This window comes from Callospermophilus lateralis, chromosome 6 (genome assembly GCF_048772815.1).
Source record: "Callospermophilus lateralis isolate mCalLat2 chromosome 6, mCalLat2.hap1, whole genome shotgun sequence".
Lineage (NCBI taxonomy): Eukaryota > Metazoa > Chordata > Mammalia > Rodentia > Sciuridae > Callospermophilus > Callospermophilus lateralis.
In genome coordinates, this window is record NC_135310.1 from 13,409,369 (window position 1) to 13,427,655 (window position 18,287).

Sequence of the window (18,287 nt, forward strand, 5' to 3'; positions counted from 1 at the left end):
TTCAAGAAGATAACTCTTGAAGATCATTTTAATGTAACAGTCCTTAAATTTTGATACTTTTTAGAAGTATAATTCCTTTATATCCAAATGTTGAAAAAAAAAAGAGTCAGCTAACAGAAACTAAAGAAGCAATAAGTAAAAATAAATCCTGCTGCCTGGCTCATTGGCCAGGGACAGAGGAGGAAGTTGAGGATTAAACACAGAAAGGGTAAAATTAATTTTAGAAATTCAGATTTAATTCTGACAGAATGGATCTTGAATAGCTGTCTACTAAAGGTCACTTTATCATTCAATATCTGCACTAGATGAAATGGTAGGAATGCTTGCCTGGGTACAGTTGTATGAAAAATTATCAGAAAAAAAAGGAAAGTTCACTCTTTTCCTTCAAGATGCAAATAATAATAATGATCATCATCATGAGCATCATCATAAGCTCTGTGGTTGAACATTGAACTGACTTTAAGACTTTTCTAAAATTTTCTCGTATATTTTTGCCTCTTGCCTGACCGGTTCATCTTTGCAGCTGGCTCCCTGGCAGATTCAATCACAGAGCACTGTGCCTGCCCCACCACCTCTTCCTGTCTTCCTGCCCTAGTCCCGGCCCTCATTAACTCCTGTGAGTTATTGAAATAGCAGGCTGTTTTTCTCTTCCTGCCTCTAGTTGCCTTCTTCAGTTAAAAACCACCTCTGAATTGTTCTTCCTGAAGTTCAGGTCTAAGAAGATGGATTCATTACACACAACCTCTCACTGCATCTCTTTGCTTATAACATTAATTCCTGACTCTTTGCCTTGGTCTTTGAGGCCCTGGGATTTCTTCCAATAACCTTTACAGTCTTCTTGCTGATTTCTCCTTTGCCATTGGTCCAGGAAACTGCCTGCTATTTTCCAAGAGCTTTTTACTCTTTCCTGCTCTTGTGCCTATAGTGAGAAGTTTCTCGACTTGCAGGAACCACTTGTCCCGTTCCTACACCAGTCCCCTCTTCTACAAGTCTTTCAAGCCTGCTTCTTCAGATGTTCCTTCCTTCACAGAGGTGGCCTAGTCGTCTATATCAGGAGGAGTCTGCCTTTTTCTGAACTCCATTTCTGTAGCATTTTGGTTTTTTGATTTTTTTCATGTTATCATAATCTGCCTTGTATTTTAGATTTTGCATATCTGACTTATTTTTCTAATTATTAAAATTGATTTTTATTTGTTTATGTGGTGCTGAGGATTGGATGCAGGACCTCACACGTGCTAGGTGAGCACTCTACCGCTGAGCCACAACCCCAGCATAATTATTAAATTTTTAGAATCAAAGGTGGGGCGGCTAGAGTTGTGGCTCAGCGGTAGAGTGCCTGCCTAGCACGTGTAAGGCCCTGGGTTCAATCCTCAGCACCACATAAAAATAAATCAATAATAAAATAAAGGTATTTTGTATGACTACAAAAAATATTAAAAATAAAAAAAAATCAAAGATGGTTTACAGTATATTTTATGTTTACTTACAGCCTTTGTGACTGTGTTCAGCACATACTTAAAACCAGATAAATATTTAATGGATGATTAGGCGGATGAGTAGGTGATTACTGTGACCTCATCTGTACCCTCCACAAATTTTTTGCTCTGCAAATATTTTCCTATGTGGTTTAGAAGAAATGACTTTAACTTTGTGCAGTGCTTTTGCATAGCTTTAAGAGGATTTTTTTTTAAACAAAAGTCCTGTATTAGTTTTACAAATGAGGAAGCCAAGGCCCAGAGAATTGAAAGCAACCATTATAAGTAACATTTGCAAGATGTTTATGTTTTATTGAGAAGGTTTCTTCATAGTATTTGATTCTCTTGATAAATCTGTCAGTCAGGCAGCTGATGAAATTTTCATGAATGTTCCACATGCCAGATCCTGCTGGGGATAAGGAAATACAGAACTGGACAATGTCCCCTCCCTTGGTCATCTTAAGCTCTTAAGTTGAAAAGAGGGACAATAAATTGATAGTTCAAACAAATTATTTCAAATACTAATAAGTGCTGGGAAGCAGATAAATGGGATACTGTGCTAAGGAGTGGTTGGGGCTGTTTTGTGCTCCTTGACAGGGAAACCCTCCGGAAGAAGTGATATATGAGTCGAGGTCAAAGAGATAGGGAGGAGAGAGCCAATCAGTTATCCACAAGAGGGGCCTGTCAGTCACCACAGATGCACTGAAGGGACAGAAAGGAGGGAAACGTGACCAGAAAGGATAGGTGGAGGGGACATGGAAGAAGGTTTAGTAGAGAGGTATTCAGGGGTCCTTGTGAGCCTCCTCAGTTCTCATGACGACAGTGCATATTTTTGTACTGGTGGTGGGCAGTTATTGGAGGGCTTTCAGTGGAAGAATATCATGGTTTAGTTTTTGCTTTAGAAATGCTCTTGCTATTGTTTGGAGGATGCCCAGGGAAGGGACAATGGCATAGGCAGAAAGCCAGTAGAATAGGGCTTGGAGGTAAAGTGACTTCTCCAAGGTCACTTGGACACCAAAGATTGGAGTGAGGAGTGGATCCCTGACAGCTCATGCCCAAGGTCATACAGAAGGTCAGTGAGGAGGAGGCAGTGCACTGTATGTGGTCTTCTGTGTGTTAGGGCATTGCTTCTCCTAGCTTATGGGAGAGACACACACCGTGGCTCCTAGGGATCCATGACTGTGGACTGCTCTGCTTCTATTAAAAGGCCAGTAAGGGAAAGAACGTCTGTGTACTTTCCTTCCCTTTTTCTTGTTTGATTTTATTATGCTTAGTATTAAGTGATTCCTCCATTTCTTTTTTTTTTAATGTACCTTGACTAATGTTACTTCAGATTTATATACTGAATCACTTCTTCCTAATTACAGGCCTTTGGTGGTTATTTTAAACTATTTTTCACCATGTCAAACTTGTGTTTTGAAAACAATTCAGAGAAAAGGATTTTAGAGCTGACTATAATTTGAATTTAACTCCTTCAATAAATAAAAGTATCCTATGCAGAAAATAGGAAAAATCAATTTTAGTTTTTAAGCTTAATCTTACCAAAGTTTCTTAAGTAAAACCAAGATCTTTATAATGTCTTTAATTTTCTCATCAAAAATTAAAACATTTCAAACCTGAATGTTTTTATTTATTTATTTTATTTTTATTTTTTAATTAATTTTTTTATTTATATGTGACAGTGGAAGGCATTACAATTCTTATTACACATATAGAGCACAATTTTTCATATGTCTGGTTGTACACAAAGTATATTCACACCAATTAACATCTTTATACATGTACTTTGGATAATAATGTCCATCACATTCCACCATCATTTCTAACCCCATGCCTCCTCCCTTCCCCTCCCACCCCTCTGCCCTATCTAGAGTTCGTCTATTCCTCCCATGCTCCCTCTCCCTACTCCACTATAAGTTAGCCTCCTTATATCAGAGAAAATATTTGGCATTTGTTTTTTTGGTATTGGCTAACTTCACTTGGCATTGTCGTTTCCATCCATTTACCTGCAAATGCCACGATTTCATTCTCTTTTATTGCTGAGTAATATTTCATTGTATATGGTACTTTTTTTTATCCATTCGTCTATTGAAGGGTATCTTGGTTGGTTCCACAATTTAGTTATTGTGAATTGTGCTGCTATAAACATTGATGTGGCTGTGTCCCTTTAGTATACTGTTTTTAAGTCCTTTGGGTTTAGACCGAGGAGAGGGATAGCTAGGTCAAATGGTGGTTCCACTCCCAATTTTTAAAGAAATCTTCATACTGCTTTCCATATTAGCTGCAGCAATTTACAGTCCCACCAGCAATGTTTGAGTGTGCCTTTTCCCTGCATCCTTGCCAACACTTATTGTTGTTTGTCTTCATAATAGCTGCCATTCTGACTGGAGAGAAATGGTATCATAGAGTAGTTTTGAGTTGCATTTCTCTGATTGCTAGAGATGATGAGCATTTTTTCATATATTTGTTGATTGATTGTATATCCTCTTATGAGAAGTCAGTTCAGGTCCTTGGCCCATTTATTGATTGGGATTTTTTTTGGTGTTTAACTTTTTGAGTTCTTTATATACCCTAGAGATTAGTGCTCTATCTGATGTGTGAGGGGTAAAGATTTGCTCCCAAGATGTAGACTCTCTTTTCACCTCACAGATTGTTTCTTTTGCTGCACAGAAACCTTTTAGCTTAAGTGCATCCCATTTATTGATTCTTGATTTTCATTCTTGTGCCAAAGGAATCTTATTAAGGAAGTTAGGGCCTAATCACACATGATGGAGATTAGGGCCTACTTTTTCTTCTATTAGACACAGGGTCTCTGAACAAACCTGAATATTTTTAAATGGATGAAACCACATAGAGTTATTAATCTCTAGGTAAAATAATTTTATTTAAGATGAGAGCATTTGTGGGATTATTTGCGTTGTAATTTATAGCAATAACCCCTTGATCCTGGAATTAGGATAAAATACCTTTAGCAACTCTAGAGAGAATTTCAGGGAATCTTCAGTAAGAGACTAAACTATTCTGGGGATCTTTTTTCTATATACTTGGCTCTCTCATTCATTCTTTGCTGGCATTAATTTGTTACCAATTATGTATCAGGCACAGATGCAAAAAAAAGTGGAGGTTCAAAATGTCTAAAAACAGCCTGTTCTCAAGCAGCTTACCAAGAAAGGTTAGCAGTCCATCAGCAATTGCAATATAAGGTAACAAATAAAATGGCATATACTGGCTATGCTGGAAGTAAGCCCAGGTGCAACAGGCATAAGTATCTAACAGGCCCTGAAGTTTTCAGAGAAGGCTTCCTGGAGGAGCTGGCATTTGAACTCACAGGAGGATGGGCTCCTGTCAGTCAAACAGAGATGGGTGGAAGAAGAGTCTGACCCTCCTTTCTACCTTCACTGGCACTTGGGAGTTTTATGAGTATATTGCAGAGATGCTTTACCAAGGCACTGACCTAAGATTTCTGTGCTTGGTATTGGCCATTGGTAACTACAGAATTTTAGTTCTTTCTTTCTTTAATCTTTTTCTCCATTTCATCAGCGTTACATGGTGCCTGGGGAAATTGCACTGATAATTTGCATTTTGTTTGAGTAGCACCCAACTGGAATATAGAACACTCCACAGACTTATCCAATTCTCATCTTACACATCTTTCTTTAGTCCTTTAAACAGTTTGTTGAGGTTTAGAAAACCTTATGGAAAGTATCTCGGCAACTGAGTACACAATCTTTTTCTCAAATAGCCCATTTTGCTCTAATCCAATTAAAGTAGTGTCGGCAGGAGCAACAGGAAAAGCTCACGCTTGGTCTCTTTTCAAAAAAAGGAAGTTGATCACGTGGAAGCCAAGTTTTACCCAAATAGCTCACAATCAGGGGAACGTGTCAGGGCTGGGCCAGCATGGGTATTTTTGTTAATATGTATTTTGTAGATCCTGTTAATAAGTGAACTATTCGTGACATTTATTTGGAGCATTTAGGGCTTGTGTGTTCCCTCCTCCAGATAACTAAGCCTTTATTTAGTGAGTTACAGATCTTTTATCTCTTAGTGATTAAATGGCCTCTGTGATTTAAGGTCGCCAGTTCTCAAGCCACTTGACACATTCTTGAATGGAACATTTTCATGTCTGTGCCAGTATTTTACTATTGAGAAGATGGGTGTGATCGGTTTGCATCTGAAATAGATATTTTAATGTCATGTTTCTTTAAAAAATTCATTATGTAATAATACATGTTTACTATGCATTCAGTTTGGTACATGTTGAATAAATACTGGATTTTTCCCAATAAAATTCAGAGTTTAGCACTTGCAGAATTTTGGAACAAAGTTAGCCATTCTGAAGAAGTTAGTTGCAAAGATTTTGAGATTTGGGGAGAGGATCCTAGTTTGCTCTTTTGCGTATTCTCTGTAATAAATCTCCTTCCAGCTGCCTCCTTTGAGATTTGAGTTCTTGAAACCAATAGGTATATAGTATCTAATAGCAGGATATAAAGAGTGATAAAATGAAATTATAAAAAGCCCTTCTTGTCTTATGCCATTGGAGATACAAGGTGGTCCAGAGAACATGAGAGTCTAATTCGGGGGTTTTATTGACCAATAAAATGAACAGTGGAGCAACAGCACAGAGTTGCTACATAGAACATTAAAAGGAGCTCTCTGCAGAGCAGACCCAGAAGATCCCACGTCCTCAACCCCCTTCCCTTCTCCGTGGTGCCACTTTTGGTTTCTTATGAAAGAATTGAGAGGCTGCTTATTCTTGTCTTCCTCCTCGAAACTTTATTAAATGTTTTTCAGACATTGAAGGGTGAGTTAATGTCCTCCCGCCTCACCTGGGTGGTTATGACTTGACACTGGTCATGTGCTGAGGAACATGTGGGCCACGATCCTGGGCACTCATCAACATGACCAGGCTTCCTGTCTGGCTCCAGCTGTTGCTGCCCGTCCCCTTTCAGTGTTGGGGATGGAGCCCAGGGCATTGCAGATGCCAGCCAGGTGTTCTCCCTCTGAGCTGCACCCCAGAGCCCTGCTGTCTTTCTCTTAATCACCTTTCTCTAGAGGTTTTGCTCCATCTGTGTGCTCTGAATGACAGATGACAAATCATATTGTTTTGCTCAAGGTGTACTTCAGTATTCTAAAGAGTGCATTTTAAGTTTCTGGAGAACATTGAGGAATAGAGTGATGTGGAGATTTTTCAGATCCTCGAATGGCAAATTCAAAGTTCTACCGATCAGTTTTAGAGAATGGGATCTCAATAGCTGCCAGATGGAAATGAATAGCATGGGTTTGTCCTTCTATTCTCTTATTCTTGGTCACCTTTTGAAACAACAGCAGGATGCCTGTATTAAAAATAGGGATAGAGACTGATGGTTTGATCACCATTTATTTTATTCTTTCTTGGTTTTATTTGTGGAAATAGGCTGCCCAGCGGGCATCTTCGTCCTCACCCAAATTGAGTGAAACATCGTGTTCTTTCTCTTCCCTGGAAAATACAATAAAGACGGCCAGCAGCGGTTCTTCCTCGGGATCTAAAGAAAGACAGTCCTGGCTGGACATCGTGAACAGCTCACCTGCTGCTGGAGATGTGGGGCACGCACTCGCCTTTGCTGTGCAGGTCCAGGCCCCTGCACCCTCAGAGGCTCCCAGTTGCAAGACCCTGGACACCAGCTTCGTCACATCCGAAAGTGGGTTTTTGAACTCTTTGTCTAGTGATGACACTTCTTCACTGAGTAGCAATCAAGATCATCTCACTGTCCCAGACAAGGCTCCTGGATCAAGGGTGATGGAGAAAGGTAAACTAAGAAAGCATTTACAATTATTGAGAGAGAGAGAGAGAGAGAGAGAGAGAGAGAGAGACTCTAATGTGAATTTGTAACAGATGAGTGTGAATTTGTAACTCATGAATGGTGATTTAAATTTACATGATCAAGTGGGGCCAAGCCTCATGCTGCTTGGGTAGTTTCCCTGTGACAACTTCCATTGCCAGGTCACTAATGACCCGCTCTAAGTGTCATTAAACAAATGCTTAAAACGGAGACATGGGGTCATGATATAATATCTTTCCACTAGTTTAAGGAAAAGATGGACTCTGGTTTTGGTTCCATTCTCTGGAGCTCGTGATAGTTAAGTGGGGAGGGGAAGAGAAATGGCCCACTGAGGAATGAAGGCTGAAGATCAGATGGTGGGATTGAAAGAGGAGACTCAGGCTGGCCTCAGACTCAGGAGCTGTCATTGTGTGGACCAAGTATTGGGCTTACTTGTGTCTCCTTGGAATGTAAATTAAGGTCAGTGGTACAAGTGAAAAAGAGGTACTAGGTTCAGCATAAGAATTTTCTTTTTGATTTCATGAGCTGTCTGTATAGAGCAGGCTCCTTGGAAGGTATTACGTCCTTGTCTTTGGAGGTATTTCCTTATTCTGAGAGAAATATTTTCATTGAATATTGATTACCGATTGCATATCGATGGCAATTTTTGTTCTTATGATATAATGAAGAGAGAATTTATGATATTATGATATAATGAAGAGAGAATTTAGGTATCTTGATTTAAATGACCTCAAATTTGATGCTTGGAAAAATCCTTTCAGATAGAGGATTTGGATTGAAGAAAATAATAAAAACTACTACATCTATTATAGCTATTATTTTCCAGTTAAAAATTCTTACTTTAATCTATGAGTAGAACTAAAAAAGTTTTCGACACCTCCCCCCCACTCACCCCCATATAATGAGCATAGTTTCCTAAGCACCATAGATACTAAAATTCCTTTTATAGTCTTTCCCAAGAGATAACCCTGCAGATGGAGAGTTTTCCTTTAGGATCCATAGCCTGAGAGTCATGGAAGATGAATGCAGTTCTCGTCTCTGTCTAAACGCCATCCTGGGAATGCAAGTGCTATGGAGCTTGGCGGGGCATCAATAGCTCTTTTAATCTAAGAATGAGGAAACCTGGTGTTCTTTAGCTTTGAATTACATGCAGAGTGACCAACAAAATCTGGGTGCTTCTTGGAACAGCTTGAGGTGAGGGTGCTTCTCTCAATAGAGAGGAAGAGAATATGGAAGTATTTTCCCCTCACTGATTTGTTGGAGGTTACTTACTATGTGTTACAGAATTTTTGCTGATGATTTTCTCCTGCTGCTGAGGATTTGATCAAATTCCCCAAAGAACTGAACCACATAAAGTCATCTCTATGGAAACAGCAGCCCAGCCTTTGCTTGTATTTTTGATGACTTGCTGTTGAGTAATCAAATTGCATATTGTGTATTTTCTTAACGTGTTTGCATGTTGGAGAAGAAGGTAGCTTTTCATTCTTGTGACTTCTAAACAAATATTGGTTTTGAGTTGCCAATGGAAAAAAAAAAAGCCCTGGAATTTCTGTATCTGAAACACTGCTCAGGGTGTTTTTATATCAGGAATTGGAGTTTCTACAAGGTCCAAGATAGAAGTTAAATTTTCAGATTAATTTTTAGATTCCCAGACTCAAGATGTGTTTGCTGGAGAAAGAGGCTTTTATCCTCAAAAAGATGTTTAAAGGTTAATAACTGAGTCCTGAAACAAGCAGACAGCATGTATTATAGCCTTTCTTTTATTTAAACAATGAAAGAAATATTTTGCAGTTGGTATGCAATTAAAATTGTGCTTGCTAGAATTTGATACTGAATTTAAAACTCCTTGTAGACATTTCTCCCTGTAGTGAAAGCTATTAAAAAAGAGGGTGTTAATTGCATTATATTGCTTTTCTACTCTGCAGAGTTTCAGACTTTCAAGCTCTAGGGATTCATCATGGTCTTTCCACAAAGTGTAGCGGGAAGAGAGGTGATGAGGTTAATGGAGTGCTTGTCACATCTCAGCATCACTTTGGGATCTGCCTTTCTTTTTCAAGTGATATTTTGGCCAGGGTCATGCCTGTGGTGGTGAATCACAGGGTGCATCACTGCATACATATGTACAATGTGGGCTACCTGTGGACAATGTGGACAAGGTCGCTCTCACTCAGTGAGGAGGAACCATATCCCAAATGTTGAAAAACTGCAGGTTAACTGATAAGACTAAAGCCCAACTGGTGTAGATCCATTTCCAAGTGCAAGTACAGCCAGAACTGCGAGTGATGTCAATTACAAGCTGAATAGAAAGATTGTTAATGAAGAGACGAGCATTCTAGAGCATGCATGACATCTCTGAGCCAGATTTCAGGATCTGAAGGACATTAGAAAAAATTATGCACAGTCTGAGTGTGGACAGTACAGATGCTACATTATTTTAGCTGGCTATTTGGAATGTGGATGTAGGAATTATGTGGTATGCCTCTTCAGGAAATGAAGAGATAACAAAAATACGCCCCTACTGAGCTCAACTGAAGTTAGCATTATTATTATTAATTAGTACCTAACATGTACTCGTGTACTTTGTGCTAAAGGGAATCCAAAGATGAGCAGGATACAGATTCTGTTCTAAAAGACTTCTAAAAGTCTAATGGAGCACGTGAGAGGAATCATTCACATCTAATGCAAGAAATCAGAGTGAAATGGGTGCCAAGAGGGAGCTACAAACAGAACACCCCAGGGTGGTCACACCTAAGGGGAAGGATCTGTGCATTGAGAGGGGAGACACAGGCAAGGGAGACTGAAAGGAAACCCTGGTGATGTTGAAAGCTGAACCAGGCCTTAGTGAATTATGATATATAATTTATAATCATTTCTAATTATGGTAATCATATAAATAAAACTATGATTTAGAAAAGTTATCTTAGCTGTAGGATGTAGGGCAGAAGAGAATAAGAGGAGGCAGAGGTCAAGAGGAATTAGGAAGCTTCTGTGCCCTACTGCATACTTAGAACTTAATTTAGTCCCTAGAGTATTTCCTAGTATTCCTGAGTTTTGAAATGTAATTTGAGAACTGATCTTAAAATGGAAATGAACATTTAGTACCGTGAAAATAATCTGGTCTGAATGGCCGCTGGCCTCACTAGCATGGATCTCAGGCACGGAGAGTTCACCACTGATTTCACTGTTCCCATGTCAAGTGGCTGAAGATCCCCCATGAGTGGTCACAAAAGAACCTGGTTAAGTCACCTATACTTTTGTGTGATCTAAATAGGTCATTTGAAGTTCGCAGACTTTTATCTTCATATCTTTTGTTGTTGTTCTTATATCCTACAACTTTTCCTGAGACAGGGAATCATGGGACAGTGAAAGGTCATGGGAACTCAGTGGAGCAAGGGTTTTGAAGCTGCTGACTAGTGAAATCTGGAGTCCAGGGGCATGCAGACTCGAACCACAGGTAGAAAGAAGTAGGAGGGGTCAAAGAGCGGGAGGTCATGACCAAAGGTGAAAGATAAATAAGTTCTGAAGAGAGAAAATGTGGTTAAGGTGAAAGAGGATGCTTGTACTCCGAAAGAAGTAAACTTAGAGTTGACATTTAGATGTAAACAGTTCTAGGAATGGAGAAAGGCGCGTTAAAAATGATGTGCTCTGGTGCTGGGGTTGTGGTTCAGTGGCAGAATGCACGCCTTGCATGTGTGAGGCACTGGGTTCAATCCTCAGCACCACATAAAAATAAATAAAGGTATTGTGTCCATCTACAACTTAAAAATATTTTTAAAAAATGATGTGCTCTGGTGTCAAGAGCACAAGACATACCACTGCTTGTGGCCACAGGACCACAGAGCCAGGCCACAGGTTCCACAAGACCCAGAACGGCAGGTTCATTCCGGAGAGAAACCACGCCTGCCCTTACAAAACAAGGCTTGAAGCCCACCTTTCTCTTTCAGTGCTACCAGAATTGTGTTTTACCAATATTGTGTTTCAAGCAGTCACATTTGTGTAGAGTACAGGGAAAACACTGTCTTTTGACGTACACAATTATACCTCTTTAAACGACGCTGTGCTGTGTTTTTGTTTTTAGACATTTTCTCACTTACTTTTCTTTCTTGGGCTTTGCCTGCAGTGCAATATTGACATAAATGGTGATTATGGGCATTTTTGTGGTGTGCTTGATCTCAAAGGGGAAGTTTTCAGTGTTTCCCCACTACCAACAACTTAGAAATAAAGTATTTTATTTTCACCTCTACGGTATGATGAAGAAACGGGGGCTTACTGTAGTTAGGCAAATTGCTTAAGATAGTCATGCAACGATGGGAGGGCGAAGGGTACGTTTGGGATGGAGTTCTGTTTGACTCTAGAGCCCGAGATTTTAATCACCCAAATATTCAAAATAAATAATCAGCAGGACCCAGGGTTAAGTTAAATAGGTGAATCAAGTCACATTTCATGGAATAATTTCCCTCTTTAGACAATTATTCTATAACACGTGTTCCTACAATTACTAGTGAAGCAGTGCAGGTCAGCCAGTGATAGGAACAGAAGCATTCAGGTACTACGTGGCACTTCAGGGTCCGGGGACTTTGTCTATTCAAAAATATTCATCAAGTGCCTCTTCCATGTCATGTACTGGCCCATGTTTCTGTTCTAAAAGACTTCTAAAGGTCTAATGGAAAAGAATGTACACTGGGAAAAAGTGAACAGAAGGCAAAATAAATACCCTCATGGTGCCAATGTTGAGGGGAGACTGGGAGGGAGACAATAGGAGACAGCAGGTCAGTACTAATGTCTCCAGTGGTTGTAAGTGCCATGGTTAACAAGAGGATGGGTATGGGTTTAGAGAGAGATGGAGCTGAGATTGGGGCATGAGGGAAGAGGTGCTATTTACATCAGTGGTCATGGGAAGTCTCTCTGATAAGTTGACATTTGAGCCAAAATCCATGGAGTGGAGTCTCGGAGCGCCCAGTTGATATCTTCCAGGTACAGTGTGCACCAAGTGCAGGGGCCCTTCGGTGGCACAGTGTTGAGACCATCAAAGGCCCCTGCAGGAAGGTGAAGTGTGTAGAATAGAGGATGTAGTAAGACTCTGGAATCTGTTCTGAGTTATGGAGAAGCTGTTGGAGGATTTGAGAAGAGCAATGAAATCATCCAACTTACTTTTTTTTTCTTTTTGTTTTTATTTGTTGTTTTTAGATAAACATGATGGCAGAGTGTATTTTGACTTATTACACATACATGGAACACAACCCATTGCAGTTGGGATTCCATTCTTGTGGCTGTACACTATGTGGAGTTACACAAGCCATGTATTCATTTATGAACAAAGGGAAGTTATGTCTTATTCATTCTCCTATCTTTCCTATTCCCATCCTCTCCCTTCTTTTGTCTAATTCAGTGAACTACTATTCTTCCCCTCCCTACCCTCCCTTGTTGTGAGTTAGCATCCACATATCAGAGAGAACATTTGGCATTTTGGAGGGTTTGGTTTATTTCACTTAGCATAATATTTTCCAGTTCCATCCATTCACCAGCAGATGCCATAATTTCATTCTTCTTTATGGCTGAGTAATATTCTGTTGTGGGTGTATATGTATATATATATGTACGTATACATACACATACACACACATATACGCACACATACATATATATGTCTTTACCAACTCATCTGTTGAAGGGCATCTAGATTGGTTCTGTAGCTTAGCTATTGTGAATTGAGTTGCTATAAACATTGATGTGGTGGCATCACTATAATATGCTGATTTTAAGTCCTTTGGGTATATGCCAAGGAGTGGAATAAATGGGTCAAATGGTAGTTCTATTACTATCTAAAAATTTTTTTGTTGTTAATAGCCCACATCAAGTAACAAGTTCTTCAAGGAATCACAGTTCTTTGTGTCCTAAATTGCAAATCCAAGAACAGAAGTGAAATGCTGAGGTGGGAAAATAGACCAGGTCTTTGTCTTTCAGAATAAAAACAAAGTGAAGCTGGAGGCATAAAATTCTTAGATGAACTGTTGGGGAGTAACTCAGCATCATTCTTAGTTAAATGAAATTTGACTATCAAATTCTGTGGGTGTACAATCTGTAAAAATATCATTTCCTGAGAACTATATCTCCTAACAAAAGAGAATTTTAGGTAGTAATGGAACCGACTTACATTTTGAAAGAATCACTTGGCTCCTTGGTGGAGAGCAGACCTCCAGCACAGTGGCCGGCGCCGTATGGGTGCAGGTGAGAGGTACAGTGTGGTATTCCTCTGTCAAGGTGGACGAGGTCAGGTGCTGCGTGTATTTCAAGGAGAGTGGGTGGGATTTGCTGATAGGAGAGTAGGAAGAGGAGTCAAAGATGATTTCAAGGATTGCACCCTGAATGATGAAAAAGAATGGAGTTGCCATTTTTTTGAGACAGGAAAGACCTCCTGGTTGGAGGTACAGATCCAGAATTTGAGCCAGACGTGGTGGCACACGCCTTAATCCGAGCAGCTCGGGAGGCTGAGGCAGGAGCTGAGTCCAGAGTTCAGAGGAGGCCCTGTAGATACAAAATGTCTTGTCGTTGGCATTTAGATTGTATTTGAAAAATGGGGCTAATCCGAACAGCTGGAGGGAGAGGGCAGTGAGAAGGGGAATCCAGAGTGATGAGCTCTGTGGTGCCCTGATGTGTTCAGGCTGCCAAGGCACCTAGAAGTGCCTGTTAAGGAAGAGAGCCAGAGGTCATGTGTTAGAGGCTCAGTGAGGAAACCTGTCAATGCATTAGATGCTGTTAAAGAACAACAGCAGCAACAACAAGTGGAGAGGGTTACTTGAACATTAAGGAGTTGAAAAAAATCATAAAATGGAACTTGACACCATATGTCCCAAATAAGCTGACATGTATCCTTTGTGTTAAAAATCAAAACCAATGGATAGCAATTTCATGACCCTGCTTATTGAGACGTTCCTTCAGCCATTCAAGCTAAGCCTTAAGCCATGTGAAATGGCACTGAACAGATTTTCAGGTTGGGGATGAGAGGTGGCATCTTTGACCAGTCACAATCTGAACCTTCACTTTTTGCCATGAAATGCAAAATGCCTGCTAGAAATATTTCCTAAAGATTTGAAAGGCACACGGTGCATGTTTTTCAGTTTGGAATTAAGCACCATCTGACAAGAAGCACCTTGGAACCTTGAGCACCCGAAGGCCTTGATTAGCAGCAAAACTGAACTTCTTCCCCGGGTTGGGTGCCTGTGTTTACATTTTCTGTTAAGTGCACTGTTCACTCACTTGTGTACTTCTGATTGGCTTCTTACTGGTTTTTAGAAGCCCGTTTATTTTTTTATGAATACTCACTATATTATGGATATTGTGAATATTTTTCCTTGCCTATTACTTGTTGTTAAAATTTTATTTTCAGTGCCTCCATGCGGAAATTTAAAATCTTTATGTCATCAACTTTGTCATTATTTTATTTCTGGCTTTGAGTTTTGAGTCTTCCTCATAAAGAATCACTGCCTCAATTTATGATAATATTCATTCGTGTATTCATTGCAGGACTAAAAAGAGCTCTTCTGTTTATGATTGCATCTAATTTATTTTTAGGTGAATACGATAGCCCAATGCCGTTTCACAGATTCTTTCCTCCCTAATCTGTTGTCACCTTCACAGCATCAAAATTCCTGCACACACTGGTGTATTGTGCAGCCTTTCTGCTCATTCACTGATCTTTCTCTTACTACTTTGTCAGTTCGGTGGTTAGGGTCCACGGTTGTAGAATGTCCTGTTATTCCACACAGAGCTGCTCTTGTTGATACGGTCGTCCAGGTAATCTTTGAATTTAATTATCAAGCTTTACTTAGGGTACCACATTTGGACTTTGGTTACCATGTCCTTGACTGTGTAGGTTAATTTGGCAGTAAGTCTGGCTTTAAAGCATTGAACCCATGAACATGGTATAGCTGCCTGTTTAGGTCACGATACACAATACACAGGTAATTACGGATCATGCTAGATTATAATTGTGAAGATAAGGAAAAGAGAGCCCTGTCTTATGGGGGCACTGATCTGCTCCAGACCTTTGATTTCTTCCTTCCTCTTGCCTCCCTGCTGTTGGTTTGAAGGGCTCTTCACTTGTCTCTTCTCTTTCTGAATATTCCATTTCTATCTTTTCTGTTCCCCTGTCCTCATTGCAGTGTTTGCTGGAGCTAGCCGGTTATAGGGCCAAGTGGACATCTTTATCTATGGTATGTTGAGTTGTACCCCTTGGTTTAAGTGACTTTTAGAGTCCCCGTTTCTTTTCCATTCAAGTTCCACCTCATAAATGTATTTTGAAAATAAAATTAAGGAAAAAAAAAAAAAACCCTGTCCTTCTTGAGTGCTTGCTTTTTGTTTTTTTCTTCCCTTGAGATGTGAGCAGAAACCTAATGTCTCTTTAAATATTTCATTTTATCCTGGGTGCTCATATATTTGACAATAATTTAAAAACAAGTGGAGCACATGTTTTTAGAATGTAAATGCCACTTCTCAGACGGTTGAGCAGCAGTTTCAACCTAAGATGATTTCAGAAAATCACTGCCACAAGCTACAGTGTTAACAACACAGAAGAACAACATCAAAGATCACCAGATCGACCAGGTGTGCTCTTGTCCATGAAGCCAGTAATACATGGAAGAGTACCAAGTCGCCCTAAGGAACAGAGGGGTCCCAAGAGAAGACAGGTGCACGACTCTCGCAGAGAAGGTAGAACAGTAGAAAGGAACGAGGGGAATCAAAGGGAAGCCACTCTTCTAGACTCACAGGAGCACAAGTGAAAAATTTTAACTTTGAACAGCGGCCTCTCTCTGATTTCTGATATTCAGTTTGATTTCTCTCCCGTGGAATTTCTTACTCTCTTTCCCAGCTGGTGTCCTCCTGCCTCTGCCTTCTTTTCTGAGCACTGGCTGCTGTCCTGTGCTCAGGTGGTCGTCATGAGTCTTCTGCTCCTGATTCTAACTGGCTCCTTCTCTCCAGCTGCTGGTTCAAATCCGAAAGTCAGGCTCCTGTCCTGAGCTGCTGGCCAGCTGATGAGTTTCCAGTCCTGGGTCTAGTGCCCTGTGGTCTTGTGGGAACTGAGTTCAGGCACAAAAGCTGGGCCCCTCAGTAGAGTCCCAGCAGAGGCTCTGAGTGGGCATTTTTCCTTCGGGGCAGAGAAGAGCAGGCAGGGTCTGAGCTATGGACTGTCCAGTCCTCTGGTTCCCATCTTAGGGGCTATAGATGGCCTGATTTGAAATATAGTGTCTTCATGGAGTTTTATGCAAAAAAACCCCAAAAAACTGCCCCTGATATATTTATAAGGTTAGGAGAGTATTTAAGGACACTAGCTTTGGGTTCATAATTTGTCTTTTAGTGACTTGGGTCAAGGCTGAGATCTCCATCTTTATGTCAGAGTTAAGGATACTTTCCTCACAGGGTTGTTGAAAGATTCTGAGATAATGTTGGTGTAACAGTTAACACGGTGCCTGGTGCAGAGTAAAATCTCTGCTCTCGACAACAGCGGAGGCAGATTTCTCCCTCAGAATTACACTGGGCTCGTGTTGTTGGTCGTTGGTGTCCCTTCTATTAAAATGAGTTTCCCAGATTTATTATTAGCTGTGTAATTGAAGTCTGTCATTATGATTTCAAGTCTGGCTATGTTGTTGTCAAAATCTCTAAGTAGAGAAGGACTGTGAAATTCGTTCGATCTGTTGACATCAGATGCCATATTAAATGACATCTGTAAAGTTTTAAAAGCTATACAGAGTGTTCCAGTGACTGTATGGAGGCTTCTTCTGTTTGAGACAAGTGGTAGCTTTGTTCTGAAACACTTAGAACCTTTCATGCGGACCAGGCAGTGCTGTTTTCTACCTGAGATTTTCCAAGTGTTCCACAGTTGAGGACTAACATTATTTTCCTTGGGACATCATTTAGACTTTTCTAATCGCTACACAGACTCCTTTCAAACCCTGCTATGAAATCTGGCAGTGAATTCCTCTCCTGTGTCCTGAAGCCAGCTTTTATGTTCTAAGTAGAAAATAAACAGCCACATTCTAGAAAGCACAAGAAAAACCAAAAATAAGACAGTGGGGGAGGCAAAGTTGAAAATACAGCATTTCAGGAGATAATCTGCATACAGCGTTCAACAGCCATTAAATGCTGGGCCTGGAGCAGGCCTGTCCTGTCAACAGCCGACAAAAGGCTGGGTACGTGGGAGGAGGAGGAGAGAGCTGCACATTCATTTGGCATAATTTTGGAAAGGAATGAATTTCTAACCGTTAGTTAAAAATGTTTTGTTTCATTTTCTAATATCACTAAGAAGGAGCTTGTTAAAAATACATATATTTGGTAGCGAGGTTTTTTAAAATATTCTTTTATTCAACATTCCCTTTATTGAGTTTAACTAGCAAACTGACCCAAGTTTGGAGATAGTTACTAATTTGACCTCTTAAGATAGTCTCAGCCAGTCTAACAGATACAAAGTTCACGGACATTGACCTCACTGCTCAACATAGGAGGGGCTCATGTGTTTAAGCAAGGATTCTGTTTCCTTGAGTGAAAATAAATGCTGGTTTATGGACAAGTCCCAACTTGCTAGCTGTAACTGCAGTGTCTTTCTCTTCCAATGAATGGAGGCTGATGTTGCATGAAGATTGCTGATGTCTAGCCGTGCTATTCAAAGTATGTTTATGGACCAGCAGTTCCAGCATCACCTAGGAGCTTCTGGAAAACTAGGAATCTAAGTGCCATCCCACATGGACTGAAGCGGAATCTGCACTTTAACCAGTTCTCTAGGAGATCGTTTGCCTGTTAAATTTGGAAGACATGGGTCTAGAAGCGCATGGTCCTGTACCTTGTGGAATGGAACTTTTGTTCTTGACTCCATCACTGATATTGAAAAAAGTCACTCACTCTTTTTCCAAAATCTTCACTTTCCCGCCCATAAAATAATAGCTTTTATCTTCCTTGACCAAGCACTTGTGAGGTGAGGTGCGATCAAGTGCCCTATCTG

At 40.3% G+C, this 18,287-nt stretch overlaps 1 protein-coding gene across 1 annotated transcript in view; it reads left to right on the forward strand.

The window, feature by feature from the left end:
* The window catches only part of Ipcef1 (interaction protein for cytohesin exchange factors 1), a 65,724-nt gene that overhangs the window by 33,075 nt on the left and 14,362 nt on the right, over positions 1–18,287 (forward strand). Inside the window, exon 6 of the mRNA XM_076858107.2 lies at positions 6,889–7,261. Within this exon, the coding sequence (XP_076714222.2) occupies positions 6,889–7,261 (373 nt within the window). The remainder of the gene's footprint in view (positions 1–6,888; positions 7,262–18,287) is intronic.